The sequence below is a fragment of the Salvelinus namaycush genome, chromosome 1 (genome assembly GCF_016432855.1).
Source record: "Salvelinus namaycush isolate Seneca chromosome 1, SaNama_1.0, whole genome shotgun sequence".
Taxonomy (NCBI): Eukaryota; Metazoa; Chordata; class Actinopteri; order Salmoniformes; family Salmonidae; genus Salvelinus; species Salvelinus namaycush.
Genome location: NC_052307.1, coordinates 44904293 through 44920655, shown reverse-complemented (window position 1 = coordinate 44920655; position 16363 = coordinate 44904293). Strand labels below are relative to the sequence as shown.

General features: G+C 41.7%; 1 protein-coding gene and 1 long non-coding RNA gene across 7 annotated transcripts; one reads left to right on the top strand and one right to left on the bottom strand.

Annotated features, from left to right (window-relative positions):
- Positions 1–1920: 1920 nt before the first annotated feature.
- On the bottom strand, positions 1921–7438 carry LOC120044577 (heparin cofactor 2-like). Of its 2 annotated transcripts, none has more exons than XM_038989244.1 (8): positions 7291–7415; positions 6776–6818; positions 6036–6323; positions 5221–5864; positions 4802–4950; positions 4495–4619; positions 2813–2957; positions 1921–2636 (listed from the first exon to the last, which is right to left on the bottom strand). In XM_038989244.1, exons 1-8 carry the CDS (start codon positions 7409–7411, stop codon positions 2445–2447), a joined length of 1707 nt encoding a protein of 568 aa, XP_038845172.1. In that variant the 5' UTR covers positions 7412–7415; the 3' UTR covers positions 1921–2444. The 2 variants fall into 2 exon arrangements, with proteins under 2 accessions (XP_038845172.1, XP_038845181.1); XM_038989253.1 differs by lacking the exon at positions 7291–7415 and adding an exon at positions 7422–7438 and having other exon boundaries at positions 2445–2636.
- LOC120044590 lies at positions 6496–12723 on the top strand. 5 transcript variants are annotated; one of them, XR_005476566.1, is made up of 6 exons: positions 6496–6514; positions 9497–9560; positions 10053–10123; positions 11122–11258; positions 12040–12222; positions 12595–12723. It is a non-coding gene; the product is annotated as an uncharacterized LOC120044590 (long non-coding RNA). The 5 variants fall into 5 exon arrangements; XR_005476567.1 differs by lacking the exon at positions 6496–6514 and adding an exon at positions 9339–9353; XR_005476569.1 differs by lacking the exons at positions 6496–6514; positions 9497–9560 and adding an exon at positions 9926–9967.
- Positions 12724–16363: the final 3640 nt, after the last annotated feature.

Here is a 16363-nt window from a genome sequence, read left to right as displayed (position 1 = left end):
TTTGAGCCAATCAGTTGTGTTGTGACAAGGTAGGGGTGGTATACAGAAGATAGCCCTATTTGGTAAAAGACCAAGTCCATATTATGGCAAGAACAGCTCAAATAAGCACAGAGAAACGACAGTCCATCATTACTTTAAGACATGCAGGTCAGTCAATGCGGAAAATGTTAATAACTTTGAAAAAGTTTCTTCAAGAACAGTCGCAAAAACCATCAAGCACTATGATGATACTGGCTCTCATGAGGACCACCACAGGAAAGGAAGACCCAGAGTTACCTCTGCTGCAGAGGATAAGTTCATTGGAGTTACCAGCCTCAGAAATTGCAGCCCAAACAAATGCTTCACCGACTTCAAGTCACAGACACCTCTCAACATCAATTGTCTAGAGGAAACTGTGTGAATCAGGCCTTCATGGTCGAATTGCTGCAAAGAAACCACAAGAGCAATGGACATTAGACCGGTGGAAATCTGTCCTTTGGTTTGTTGAGTCCAAATTTGAGGTTTTTGTTTCCAACCACCGTGTGAGATGCAGAGTAGGTGAACGGATGATCTCTGCAGGTGTGGTTCCCAATGTGAAGCATGGAGGAGGAGGTGTGATGGTGTGGGGGTGCTTTGCTATTGACACTGTCAGTGATTTATTTAGAATTCAAGGCACACTTAACCAGCGTGGCTACCATAGCATTCTGCAGCAAAACACCATCCCATCTGGTTTGCACTTAGTGGGACTATCATTTGTTTTTCAACAGGACAATGACCCAACAGGTGCCAGGCTGTGTAAGGACTATTTGACCAAGAAAGAGAGTGATTGAGTGCAGCCTCAGATTTTTGGCTCCCGAGTGGCGCAGTGGTCTAAGGCACAGCATGTCAGTGCTAGAGGCGTCACTACAGACCCTGGTTCGATTCCAGGCTGTATCACAACCTACCGTGATTGGGCGTCCCACAGGGCGCCGCACAATTGGCCCAGCGCTGTCCGGGTTAGGGGTTGGCCGGGGTAGGCTGTCATTGTAAATAAGAATTTGTTCTTAACTGGCTTGCCTAGTTAATTAAAGGTTAAAAAAAATCTGATGACCTGGTCTCCACAATCACCTATCCTCAACCCAATTTTTAACCTTTCTTTAACTAGGCAAATCAGTTAAGAACAAATTCTTATTTACAATGACGGCCTAGGAACAGTGGGTTAACTGCCTTGTTCAGGGGCAGATGACAGATTTTTACCTTGTCAGCTCGGGATTCAATCTAGCAACCTTTCATTTACTGGCCCAACGCTCTAACCACTAGGCTACCTGTGGCTACCTGATGGTGGAGGGAAGGAAAAGCAGCCTACAAGTGCACATCATATGTGGGAACTCCTTCAAGACTATTGGAAAAGCATTCCAGGTGAAGCTGGTTGAGAGAATGCCAAGATTGTGTAACGCTGTCATCAAGGCAAAGGGTGGCTACTTTGAAGAATCTAAAATATAGAATATTTTGTGTGTGTGAGATGGATCTGATGGTGCCATTACATACCAACCCAAAAAGATCTGAGCTCCATCTAATTAGAGTTGAACTCAGCCGACAAATATTTACTCTTTGCAAAATATGTAACTGGGTTTTTATCTTGGTGCTTTTGTTTTCACCCTTTATTGGAAAGCTTACTGTATTTGTAAGTTTTCTTTATTTTAACATAAGATATGTCATTTTAGCAGATGATTTTATCCAAAGCGACGATACATTTTACATATGGGTGGCTACTGGAATCGAACCAACAATCCTGGCATTCCAAGCGCTAATGACCTGAGCCAGACCGGACAATTTTGAATTAGGTAATTTTTTTGTATTGCTGAAAATGTACTAGAGAAAGAAATGTTGCACCTGCATTTTAACTTGTAAAGCGTTTAAATGTTTGTCATACAACACAAAAGCATTTTCAACAGTCTCAAATGCTTTTGTATATCATTTTATCTAACATTCTAGACAGAACTTTACATACACAGGTTTGCTAAACACTTTTCAGAAAATCCAAACATCCAACATAAAAAAAAACTAAACAAGAAAGTCATGGTCAAATTGACTATATTGTTTTCCTCTAAAACATTTATTGAATAGCCAACGCTTAGTGTTTCAAGTCGAACAACTTCCACTGTAGATGTATAGAGAGATGGAACATTAACAGACAGCAAATATCAACACTCCTGACTAACCTCTCTCAGACACAGGTTCATACAGTTCGCCATGACAGCTAGTAGTCCCATTGTAGGATCAGCAGAATTGGTTACCAGGCCAATATTTTTGAAACGGCTTCCTACTTTGGGTGAATGCTAGCTGAAAAGGACATTTTAAAAGATAGTTCATAAAAAAAAATAGTATTTTGTTAATTAGTCCACTGTTAATACAATCCCCAAAAAAGTATTAATGTTAGTAGGTACATTTTTCTAGATAGAATGAACTACAGAGTTACCAAGCGTTTAGCTCTGTGAGGGGTCAACCACGCGGCCCATGAAGACGAGGCAGTCTGTGCGGTGCTCATAGATGAGGAAGAGGAATGGCCGGTCTATAACGAATCGTATCTGTGAGGAGAGGGGCATGAAGCCCACCTGGGTCAGGGCCGCAGCCTCCGTCCCCTCCTCGTTCACCGTGATCGTCCCCTGGTGCTTCAACTGGTGGGGAGAGAAGAGAGAGAATCGAGTTATGACCCAATCGAGTTATGACCCAATCTTATCTAACATTATTAGATAGCAAAAAAATTATTTGGCCTTGACAGCGTATTGCTGGTGTTAGCATCGAGCAGTGAAAGTTAAGATTGTGGTGTTTGCTCTCTTGGAGGTTTGTTTACCCAGTTAATTGCGATCTTCTCTGAAGTCATCCCAGTGAAGTCACCCCTCTCCTCAAAGAGGTCTGTGAGGCCCATCTCCTTAAGGTTGTCTATCAGGTCATAACTCTGCTCCAGCTTAAACCTGGGGAACACCACCTCACGCGTCCTTGGGTAGAGACCAATACAGAATATACTCTTTAGACCCTTAGAGTGGTTTCAGAAAGTATTCATATCCCTTGACTTATTCTACATTATCTCACCCATCTACACACAATACCCCATAATGACCTCACCCATCTACACACAATACCCCATAATGACAAAGTGATATTTTCTTTTAGAAATGTATTGAAAATGAAATACAGAAATATCGAATTTACACAAGTATTCACACCCCTGAGTCAATACTTTGTAGATGCACTTTTGGCAGTGATTACAGCTGTTTCTGGGTAAGTCTCTACGACCTTTCCACTCCTGAAATGTGCAACATTTACCCATTTATTATTTAAAAAAATCTTCAAGCAGAACTAGGTTTTCCTCTAGGATTTTGCCTGTGCTTAGCTCCATTATGTCTAAGCTTGAAAAAATGGAGAGTGTTACTCAGTAAGTGGATTTGCCCATAACACTTTGTATTCAGGGCAAAAACGTAATTGCTTTGCGACATTTTTTGCAGTATTACTTTAGTACCTTATTGCAATGAAGTTGCATGTTTTGGAATATTTGTATTCTGTACAGGCTTCATTCTTTTTACTCTGTCAACTAGGTTAGTATTGTGGAGTAACTATAATGTTATTGAGCCATCCTTGGTTTTCTCCTATCACAGCCATTAAACTCTGTAACTGTTTTAAAGTCAACATTGGCCTCATGGTGAAAATCCCTGAGCTGTCACCTTCCTCTCTGGCAACTGAGTTAGGAAGAACGCCAATATCTTTGTTGTGACTGTTTGTATTGATACATGATCCAAAGTGTAAATTATAACTTCACCATTCTCAAAGGGATATTCAATGTCTGTTTTTTAAATAGTTTTTTTATCTACTAATCTGTGTTTGAAATTCACTGCTCGACTGAGGGATCGTAGAGATCATTTTATGTGTGGGGTACAGAGATGAGGTAGTCATTCAAAAATCATGTGAAACACTATTATTGCATACAGAGTGAGTCCAAAAAATGTATTATGTTACTTGTTAAGCACATTTTCACTCATTACCTTATTTAGGCTTGCCATAAAGGGGTTGAATACTTATTGACATTTGAGCTTTTCACTTTTTATAAATTTGCAAAAAAATCAAAAAACATAATTCTACTTTGACATTATGGGGTATTTTGTGTAGGCCATTGACAGAAAACATCTCTATTTAATAAATGTTAAATTCACGCTGTAACACAACAAAATCTGGAAAAAGTGAAGGGGTGTGAATATTTTCTGAAGGCACTGTGTCTCTTATCCCATAGCTTCCATAATGTGGTAGTTTTGGCCCTATACTCTAACCTAGTGGTCATCTTTTGTTCATAACTTTACAGTGTTTATTCCTGTTCACCTTGGGCCAGGTCTTGGGCCAGGTCTGCTCACATGTTGGTCAAGTTTTGTCTGGAATGGCCACCTGTTGTCTTGTATGGTCATGTGTACTGTTCTCTTTTATCATGTATGCCTGTCAGTCAGTCAGGTTCTTACCTATTGGTCAGATGTGGTCATATGTTCTCACCTGTTGGTCATGTTGCTGAGCCATTTGTTGACCACTGTGGGGGAGATCTCTTGCTCCAGGTTCCTCATGCCGGAGATCTTCCTGGGCAGGGCGATGAGCATGCTGATGTTCCCCACATAGGGGAGCTAGAAGAATCATGACGATAAAGATATGATCATCTTTTTTATGACGGTCTTCATCCATAACCGTCGGTTACACATTTATACGGTAATTGTGAAAGCCCTATACTGTAGGCCTATATTGCACTGCACTGAATCTTCTTTTTTATATATAGCTCACTTCCCTGAACTAAATGTCTACCACCCACCTGTAGGATGTCACACTGCAGTTCGTGGTCTGCAGCCGCCAGGTAGTTCCCTTTCTTCTGCATCATTGGCACTCGAACATTTATTTTCTCATTCACACGGAAGTTCCGGTAGTGAGTCATCTCCTTTGGGAATTTCTGCTCCCACGTACCTGTTTGTGTGGGTGGGGATTTGTTGTTTGTGTGGGTGAGATATTGTTTGGCTTGTGTCAATAAGATGTTTCTCAATTTTCTTACAAAGAGAGGATTTTAAGTTTGTTGTTAAATCCTAGGCCTAATGGAAATGTAATATAGACCATAATGTATCACTTTAAAATATTTTACTTAATGTTGACAAAATATAATCAGAGACAGACAGATACTTGGTGCTTGGTCCATAGACATGGCATAGTTGAGGCTTATTGCTCTGATGTTGTCTTTACCTTTAAAGTAGAGGTAGTTGAGCAGCATCAGCACCATATTGGGGTCCACATTTTTTAGTGGTTCTCTGATCAGTCCTTTGGTCAGCTTTGAGATGCGCCGGTTAGCCTTGTCCAGAAACGCCTTGTCCCTGAAGTCCACCGATTGGGGCTCTGCAAAATAGTATGCCTTGGTGTCTGCCCGGAAACTCGGTTCCACCGCCACCTCCTTTTTCACGTACAGGTCATTAACGGATCGCAGCGTGTACCCGAAATTGCGTCGGAAGAGTCTGTGTGTGAGCTTCCGGAACAGCTTGTGCACCGTGGCGTTGTCGTAGTGATTGCTGGCGTTGACGAAATTGGCGAATCCCAGCACCCGGTAGAGCTGAGAATGTGTTCCAGGCCCCGCTCCCAGTGACATCATGCCCATGGCGATGGAGATTCCGGCGGGCGCCAGCAGAATGTTGTGGGTCTGGTTGACCTTGTTCCGAAGGCTGCGGTAGAGGTTGAAGCCAAAGTGGGCGTTGACCACGTTGATTCGTTGGAGGCGTGAGCGGTCTTGAAATAGGCTCAGGAGTCGGGCGCGCCGCGTCTTTGGATCTGAGGGTTCAGCGAAGATGTCGATATACGGAGCGGGAGTTGCGATCTCATCAATCTCATCCCCCTCACTGTAATAATATAAATATTATGAAAATATGGTCATTTAGCAGAAGTGTTTAATCCAAAATGATTTACACAGTCAATCAAACCCACAAGCATGCACCATGCTCCAACCACTGCAATCAATGGATTTTGTGTCTATGGAGCGTCCCAGTGCTTAAATCCCTTTCATCACCCACCTGTAGTCGTCCCCTCCCTCAGCCAGGATTTTGTCAAAGTCGATGTAGTCTTCGTCCTCAAAGCCTTCCAGGGGAAGATCATTGGTCACAGTGTTCTCTTTGTGGAACTCCAGAGGAATGTTCTCCATGTCCAGAGCTCCACCCTGGCCGAGGCCTCGTGGGTCCGGCTCAGTGTTTGGGGTCGGACTCTGGTCATAGAAGCTGAAGTGAGAGCCCAGGTCCTTGACCCCGGCGAGAGAGGGACCGACAAGGACACAGGACACAGCGATGACCGTGACAACCCACATCCTGACACGGACACAGCAGACAGATATAGAAGGCGACAGACAGAGCTCGAGCTCATCACGACAGACAGAGCTCGAGGAGATTGATCAAACTTTTCTATTGTGACTCAAAATAACCTAAATCCAGTGTTTCTAGTCTAAGTCTTCAGAAAAGGAATCAGTCACAACCCACCATTTGAGAAACACTGACCTAAGGTATTTATCAAGAACAATGATCAATATCAATAGCAACATGCTTAACCTTCTTTTGGTTGAAGGCATACACACTAAAGAACATCCAAACTTCTTCAAAAAGGTATTCAGCAGTTGTTCAAAACTCGCAAACATTTCTGCTTAATTTGAGGAACTTTTCAGTTAATAAATAGGAGTTATGTACGAACACGACAGTGATAGTCTTTATCTTGTTAGGATTCATGTATTTGACGGCAGTCAGTCAAGGACTCTAAAATGGCTTACCTGTGCGTTCTCTGTGATGGCGGGAACTGGTCTGTTTGCAACACTGTGAAGAAAGAGCAGAAAGCCCAAACTGAACTTTGATGTCCTCTTACCCTGAACAAATAGCTCAGATCAAACAACAAAGTGTACAAAGTACTGCATCCGTCTGAAATCTTTAACTCTGCCCCAGTCACTTGATCACTTAATACTGTATCTGTATTTTTTGTCCGAATTTTGTCCATTTAACTGGTAACTTTAATTGATACTTTAATTGACGTATCAGATTATTGGAGATTACACAGTTTTACACATTTAATCATTAATACAGTAAAAATGTGCTATTTTGTGAAAAAAAGTTTTACATTAAGTTAATGATATGCCCATACATTGTTACTCTAGATTTTACAATGCCATTGCAATCCAGATTCACTGGCCTTCGTTGGAAAATAAGTTATTATTTCTCATGGCACCGTGGACCACTGAGTTCTCCTCAGTGACATTCAATCTCTGTCTCTCCCTCTGTCATCCATCTATACCTGTGCAAAGCCTGTGGGCTAGCGATAATGCTCCCAGCCCGTCTCCCCTTTGTTTCCGGCTTTCTGAATAAAGTGTGAAATTAAAAAAATGTTTCACAAAAACCTCTCTATCCATTTCCATTTTCTCTTACTTTACTGCTGACCAGACGGCTGCTGCCAATCATTGAGGCTAAGCCACTCCTTCAGAAGCTCTTGAGGGACTTCTGGCTGTACTCTGTTGCAGGGATGCAAACTGTTGAGGCCCCAAAAAGGTGACTGAAACATGCAAAAAAAAACATCCCTGCTAGGGGGAAATGCAGGTTTTAACTAATTAAACAACAAAGAAAATGATCTACATGATCAGTCTCTGTGTTTAAAATAAAAAGCTGTTAATGTGAAACTAACTCACAGCTAAAAAATGTAAAGAAAGCAATCCAATGTTATTTGTTGCTTAGACTTTACTGCAAATGATACTCAAGTATTGAGAAAAAAACAATACACTAATATTGCAGTTAGCCATTACAGCCTTTATAATAGAATGCTTGTGACCAGACACATCTAAATATTGCACTTGGGAAAAAAACATCTTCAAGTAGAAGTAGAATGAAACAAACAGGCATTCTATTTTTGCTCTATTATAGTGGCCCAATATAGTAGACATTGATCAAGTGCACAAGGCTACATGTGTGCAAAAATAACGTTCACCGAGTTAAACATTAAATAATCCCCCCTCACTCACACACAAGTGTCAAGTTCAATACAACAAAAGCAATATCTTCGGGCTACACTGCACATGATTACATTGTACACTTTCTGCCTGTGGACATCTGTTCTACAATGTGCCAGCAGAGCATGATACCCTTTGTTGGCATAATTGATCTCGTTCAGGCAGAGAGTATACCTGGCATACCCCTTTTTATCCACTGTATTGAAAAAGTGAGAAAGAGGGAAAGTGTGTGGTGTTCCTTTCACCATAGTGGCATCCAGCTTAAGCCAGGCCCAGCTCCAGCTACACTTGATCCCTGAATTCCCTTGTTTAACAAGCAAAGTCTAATTTTCACCTAATTCTCTCATTCTGAAAATTAACCACATAGTGTAGTAGTTCACAGATAGTAGTTAGTTCATTAGCTAGTTAACTAGTTAACATTTCACACAGATTGCCAGGGTCCAGTAAGCAACTAACACGTTATAACTTGAGGAACGGCAAGGGGTCATATACCAGTTAATATTATAGCGAATTGGTTAGGTTACTAACGTTAGTAACTAACTAGCTAGCTAACGTTAGATGTCTGAATTTATTAGCCAGCAAATTTTCACACCATAAACTGAATTATTTGATCAGTTAAGTTGGCTAATGTTGCTCAACATTTCTCTGGCTAGCTAACGGGGAATTCGATCCAGCTAGCAAGATACTTAACAATGCTAACAATACTTGTTCCACCACACTTTCTCCCTCACCTCAAACTTTCCAAATGCTAGTTGTTTTTCGATTACAGCTCATGAAGTACACTTCATCACCTTCATCACCTTCGTTATCGTTCAGGAGATGCCCTGCTGTAACTGGCAAACTGCTTTTCCACTCTCTGCTGTCTTTCCAGAGTGCAAGCTGATGCTGTAACAAGCAAATTGGTTGTCTCTTCTCTCTTCAGTCGCGTGATGCATTCTGTTATGAGAATGATTGGCTGACCCTTGGATACAGCCAGTATTGCTCCAAACCTCTCTTTGGATCTATATGAATCATGTAGGTCACCTATTTTGGATTCAAAACGGCTAATTTCGCTGAAAGGTTACTAGTTTGCATCTCCGTTGTTGTCATGGCCTTTGCTGTGGAGGGCTTGGGTCTGTGGCCAGAGGAGTGGTATGAGGGAGTGTGTGAGATCGCCACCAAGTCTCCTCTCCTCATTTTCCCCAGCGGTGAACCGCTCCACTCCGAGAGTACAACTCTGCCAGACACACACACACAGACACACACAAAGACCAGCACAGTCAGGTGGTCAAGTCACCTACCCTAAATGATGGCACCTGTATCTTTATTGGAACTCTACTTGTCCCTTTCGAAGTCTAACTTTACCTGTCTCCTTTCTGTAAGTATAACTACCTGTCTATCATCAAGGCCGAGCTTAGTGACCTACAATCCACCATCATCAACTTGTTAGACCCCTCCCCTGAAGGATCTGCTCTGATCAACAAACTTCGCCATGTCAACGTACCTACTGTCTGTTTACAGGCTAGAGTACATGAGGTGATGTTCCAGTACTTTGAGGACAAAGACATCCAGAAGGACAAATCGGGTGGGTGTAATTTTCTATTATGGATCCCATTAGCTTCTGCCAAAGCAGCAGCTACTCTTCCTGGGGTCCAGCAAAATTAAGGCAGTTTATACTATTTTAAAACATTACAATACATTCACAGATTTCACAACACACTATGTGCCCTCGGGCCCCTACTCCACAACTACCACATATCTACAGTATTAAATCCATGTGAATGTATAGTGCGTGTGTGTGTGTGTGTGTGTGTGTGTGTGTGTGTGTGTGTGTGTGTGTCTGTGCCAATGTTTGTGTTGCTTCACAGTCCCCTCTGTTCCATAAGGTGTTTTTTTATCTGTTTTTTCAATCTAATTTTACTGCTTGCGTCAGTTACTTGATGTGGAATAGAGTTCCATGTAGTCATGGCTCTATGTAGTACTGTGTGTGAGGTATGTAGTCATGGCTCTATGTAGTACCTCCTCGTGAGGTAGATGACCAGGGTTTTTTTCTGTTTCTGATTCAATGTATCATTAGGTTTGATGCAGTGTGTGATCTGTGTTGCTGATAAAATCTTCAATGTCTTCCTCAAAATTATGGCTGAAAAGGTAGGTGTGCTCTTAACCTTTTCACACGTGAGTTCCAAATATCTCTAAGGGTCGTCCCAGCGTGAGTTTTTTATACGTGATGTCAAAATGCGCTCACTATTCCAACATGTGATTGTTACTCAACAGGACAGTTAATCCGCGCTGCCCTCAAACTAAGGCACTCTGCCTGCTTTTATTTATAGGCTGTTTCATATTGTCAATTTCAAGTTGTATTTTCTAACAACAGTTTGAATTGAGGTGTGTTCCGCCTCCTCATTAATTCACATAGGCCATTTCACATTTGTGGACAATAATTTTTTTGGGGCATTACTGAGCCGGAAAAACTTCCCCAAGCACTTCGCCATTGTTTACGCAGATCAAGTATGCAGACATTTGCGTATCTCCAGTCAGAATAGAACCTGCATAAACCTTTTCACATTTTCCGGCTGGTGCCCGCATCACCTTCATTGTTGTTTTCATTACTACATGATAATAACTTTGGAGATGTGTACGTTTCTACCAACGTAAATGCCTTATTACATTCTACTAGTTTCTGTATGTCATTTCTACTGTTGCTCACTGTATGTATTGAGCATAATATATTTGTGTGTACTCCTTATAACCGTGGACACGCAAGGTAACATTACTATCTTCATAACCTTTATGGTGTTATACTCAGTCGTGCTTATGTAGCTAGCTACATTCTTCTATTAGCTCTGTAAAACAATGCTAATTGCGGCAGGGAAATATCAGTTGTGTTGTCTTTTGAAGCTACCCTGGCCTTATGACCATGGTTTGTTTTCATTTGGCCTGTTTAGCATAGCTCTGTTCTGCCCTGACCCCCTTGTGGAGCTCAACAGTTACTGTTTTTTACTGTTATATAACTCATATTTGTGATTTTGTCAATGCAATTTATTATTTTGATAGCAGAGTTATGTCACGTCTTTGTAGTATTGTTTTATTGCTATATCCTTATATTGTATTCTAATTAATAATTCCTCTTTATTCTGTACTTTCAGAAACCACAAACAGTATTTGCCAAAATCATAACTGGAGCTGGACATCTTTCAAGCTGAAGATTGAGGCCAGATTTTGTATGCTAGCGTACACTCCTTAACAGTTTTACTGGATGAAAACACAGCAAGAAAAGACAGATGTAAGTCGTCTATTTTATTGAATTATTGGTGGTGGTTGAACAGCAACAAAAACTTGTTTGACTAGAGGAAAAAAACTGCAAGAAAAGACTGACAACTTATGAATATGCATAACCGATAATTAATATTCATGCAGTGATTGAACAACAACTGCATTTCCACCCCCTACATCTCAGCATAGTATCATGACAGAATACCGTTCAAGTCACCTGTCAAGTCAGTCAGTAATTGCTGCAGATGTGCTCAATAATGCTTTATAAGGGTACAAGGCGAGACCCAAACGCATACACAGGAGCCAGATGGTTGAGCTCCGATATTTATTATAACAAAAGGGGTAGGCAAAAGGCAGGTCGGGGACAGTCGAGAGTTCATAACCAGGTTAGAGTCCAAACAGTACCAGGTGATAGGCAGGCTCGAGGTCAGAAGAGGCAGAGTGGTCAGGCAGGCGGGTTCGGCATCAGGACAGGCAAGGGTCAAAACCAGGAGGGCTAGGAAAAAGCAGAGACTGGGAAAAATAGGAGCTAGGAAAAACACTTGTTGACTTTGCAAAACAAGACGAACTGGCACAGAGAGACAGAAAACACAGGGATGAATACAGCGGTATAATAAGCGACACCTGGAGGGGTTTGGAGACAACCACAAGGACAGGTGAAACAGATCAGGGCGTGACAGCTTGAGCATATGGTACTCCTCAAAGCATGGTGAAACACATAGAGGTGTGTCACAAGCTAAACACATGTACTTTGTCAACCTCCTCTGCTTACTTCTCCTGGTGCCAGACAGGCAGACTTTGCAGTGCCTCCGTGTGCGACTACCTTGAGCAGCAGTTTGAGGGACTTCGATGGGATAATACCGTGCAGTGAGGCGTAGGGGATTGTCCCCAGCAGGGCGACCCCCAATGGATGGGCGCCGAGGGGTGTGGTGCTCCTCCAGCAGCTCTCTCATGAGGTTCTCTCTATACTTTTGGTAGGTAATTACTTTACCTATGAGGGAGTGGGGAGGATGAGGGAAGGGAGAGGATGATGAGGCAGTGGATAGGTGGGTGAGATATTGTCACTATAATTGCATAATGGAACTGTATGTGATGTGTGTGAACTGTACGTTCAATAAAAAAAAAAAAACCTTGTTCAGTAATCATCTCACCTGTTAGTTGGCGATGAACTTATGTGGCCATCTAGGGCTGTGTTGATCAGATGGAAAAATATTGTCTTATGCCACTTGGTCGTTTTCTGAGTCGTTTTCCACAAAGCTGTTTATCATGTCTGCTTTATCCACTGCCCCCATTTTGAGGTTATAGTCAAGCACACAGTCTGGTTTGATCTTTCTCTCTCCCGTCAGGTAATCCACCTTTCCTGTGGCCGACTTGGTTGCTGTATGGACAGTGGAGAGGACACGGACGTCTCGTTTGTCATGCCACTTTACTGCCAGCTGTTAACATTTCTTATTTTGTATAACGGGTCATTTAGGATGGTAGTAGCGTTGATGAAATGCAGTCATAGCAGCAGAACTAGAAAGCAGTCTTTACTGTCACCAGGAATGTATACATTTCACTAATTGTGGTTGTCCCCCACTCCTGGCTCTCTCTTATCCTGTAGCTCCAAGGCATAGCGATTGGTCTCTACTATGTCTCCCACCAGCTCCTCTGTCAGAAACACTCCAGACTGGGACTCGCCAAAGCAAACAGCAGGGGCAGGAGGGGTGAAATGACTGGGCTACCACAGAACTCCTGTACTTCATCCACTGTTGGTATGCCTCCATCACCACCAGCATCTTCAAAGGGACCTGGGACTTCGTCAGTGGACAAGGGAAATTCAGATTCAGGGTTCTCAATGGCTACAAGGTTGGGGGGCAGCTCCTCACTCAGTCAGAATCTGATTCCTGACTTTCATACTCTGACTCATTGTCAGAATTTTAAAAAAATCTCCAGAATTTCCACATTTGTTTGTTGTCTCCTTTTGAAAGACATTGCTAATGCTTCAGCTTAGCTCACTAGCTACATACATAAACAACAACACTGAATGGTTTACAGTGAGAGGGTACGTGGTTGACTGCCGGCACGCGCCACTTGTATCAATAAATCACTATCAGAAAATGTTTTGTGTGGCAATTATTTGTGTATTTACGGTTTTATTCACATGTTTTCAAATCTAGGTGACAAATCATGCATTCCGATTCTTGCACAGATTGTAATGGGCACATATTATGTGTGTAAAATACTTTTTTGAAGGTTGTACTGATTATGATGAGCTAAGCTAATTCCAGCTGTGTAGCCATGTTTGTTGACATTCAATGCATTCTGGGTTCACGTAATCGTCTGTTTGACCAAAGATGTTATAACAAAATGAGGTGAGTAAGAGTTCACTCATTTTTTGAGGACTTCCGGAAATGAATGGTGGGATGTGAACGACGGTAGATGACACACCCCTTCAACATGCATACTATAAACAGACCAAACGCATCTCGTCTTCTCTTATTGTCTTCGGTTTCTGTGAGGAAAAAATGCATGGGTGCGCGCTGAAACTAATCGTCGGATTACTTTCGATTTCTAAAAAGTGCTTTACCTAATTATTTCGATCAATGGTGAGCTCACCCGTGATGTGATTAATTATACATAGTAATTGGTATTAGCTAATTCATATTGTAGTTTGTCAGCCGAGAGTTAGAAAATATGACTGCGTGTGTTGGGTCAATCTTTCCTCAGTTAGCGCTAGGACAAATGTAGCCTACATTTTTCCGGTTAGGATGATTGTGTTATGCTATATATTCTTCTGTGAATATCTGAACATTGAATCCAAAAATAAACTGCTCACATTCTGGACATAACTTTGTAAGGACTGTGTTTGTGTAAATAGTTTCTGAAAAAAGTGTGGCCAGCTCAAACGCTGATTGTTGCGTCATTCGAAACTGTCCGTTCTAAACGAGCGTTCTAAATGAGTGTTCTAATCACACGGGTGTGATCGTACGCTTCAGGGACCACTGTAGAACGATCACACCCGTGTGATGGTACGTGTGAAAGGGTTAACTTCTCTGGGATATGTGGGACGCTAACGTCTCACTTGGCCAAAAGCCAGTAAAAATGCAGAGCCAAATTCAAATAAATTACTATAAAAATCAAACTTTCATCAAAACCGACATGAAAGATACCAAATTAAAGCTACACTTGTTGTGAATCCAGCCATCAGAATTCAAATAGGCTTTACGACGAAAGCACACCAAACAATTATGTTAGGTCAGAGCCAAGTCACAGAAAAACACAGCCATTTTTCCAGCCAACGAGAGGAGTAACAAAAAGCAGAAATAGAGATAAAATGAATCACTAACCTTTGTTGATCTTCATCAGATGACACTCATAGGACTTCATGTTACACAATACACGTATGTTTTGTTCGGTAAAGTTCATATTTATATCCCAAAATCGGAGTTTAGGCGTTACGCTACTGTCTCACTTGGCAAAAAGCCAGAGAAAATGCAGAGCGCCAAATTCAAATAAATTACTATAAAAATCTAACTTTCATCAAATCACACATGAAAGATACCAAATTAAAGCTACACTTGTAGCTACACCAGCCAACATGTCAGAATTCAAATAGGCTTTTCGGCGAAAGCAAACAATGCTATTATCTGAGGATAGCAACAGAGTAAACAAGGAGAGAGAAGCATTTTTCAACCCTGCAGGCGCGACACAAAACGCAGAAATACAAATATAATTCATGCCTTACCTTTGACGAGCTTCTGTGGTTGGCACTCCAATATGTCCCATAAACATCACAAATGGTCCTTTTGTTCGATTAATTCCGTCGATATATATCCAAAATGTCAATTTATTTGGCGCGTTTGATCCAGAAAAACACAGGTTCTAACTTGTGCAACGTGACTACAAAATATCTCAAAAGTTACCTGTAAACTTTGCCAAAACATTTCAAACTACTTTTGTAATACAACTTTAGGTATTTTTTAACGTAAAAATTCGATAAAATTGAAGACGGGGTGATCTGTGTTCAATACAGGATTAAAACAAACTGTAGCTAGCTCTCTGGTCACACGTCTCTATTAAACAGTACACTTCAAGTGACCCTCGTTCAAGATGGCCGTACTTCTTCATTACACAAAGGAAAAAACCTCAACCAATTTCTAAAGACTGTTGACATCCAGTGGAAGCGGTAGGAACTGCAAGAAGGTCAATTAGAAATCTGGATTCCCAATGAAAATTCATTGAAAAGAGAGTGACCTAAAAAAAAAAAATCTGAATGGTTTGTCCTCGGGGTTTCGCCTGCTAAATAAGTTCTGTTATACTCACAGACATGATTGAAACAGTTTTAGAAACTTCAGAGTGTTTTCTATCCAAATCTACTAATACTATGCATATCTTATCTTCTGGGGATGAGTAGAAGGAAGTTGAAATTGGGCACGCTATTTATCCAAAAGTGAAAATGCTGCCCCCTATCCCGAAGAAGTTAAAGTAAAACTGCAAAAAATGTAGCATAGAAATTAGCTTTATGTCCTGAATATAAAGCGGTATGTTTACGGCAAATCCAACACAACACATCACAGAGTACCACATCATATTTTCAAACGTTGTGGTGGCTGTATCATGTAATGGGTATGCTTGTCATCGGAAAGGACTAGTGAGTTTTTTAGGATAAGACGAAATGGAATTGAGCTAAGCACAGGCAAAATCCTAGAGGAAAAAGACACTGGGTGTGACACCTACTAACGCTCCATTCCTCTGGCACCGAGGCAGAGCCTGAGGCAGAGCCTGAACCCATGGAGGTAGGGGTCACACACCTCTCCGCGGCAGAGCGGTGTCGCCGGAGACAGCTTGGGCTCTATCCTTATTGCGGCCAGGAGGGACACCAGCTTCAGTGGTGTCCGGTGTGTCCTACCCTGGGGTCCACTAGAACAGAGTGACAGGGTAGGCATGGTATTCCATTGTCATCGTTTTCCGCCAAACCCTTTCTGGTTCCCATTTCACCGGCTGGTTGTCCCTCAAGTGTTGTCTCTACAGCTCTAGTGGACTTTGGTGCCGCAAGCGTCCCACATATCCCAGAGAAGTTAATGCTTTATTGCAAACAGGATGCATGTTTTGGAATATTTGTATTCTGTATTT

Bases quoted from the DNA above. Each gene is read 5' to 3' on its own strand.
- LOC120044577 (XM_038989244.1), bottom strand. From the start codon at position 7,411: ATGGAAATGGATAGAGAGGTTTTTGTGAAACATTTTTTTAATTTCACA. The intron at 6,819-7,290 runs GTATAGATGGAT...CTTTCTTCACAG, and splicing joins AGCCCACAGGCTTTGCACAG to TGTTGCAAACAGACCAGTTC. The intron at 2,958-4,494 runs GTGAGAACATAT...TCTCTACCCAAG, and splicing joins CTCAGCAACATGACCAACAG to GACGCGTGAGGTGGTGTTCC.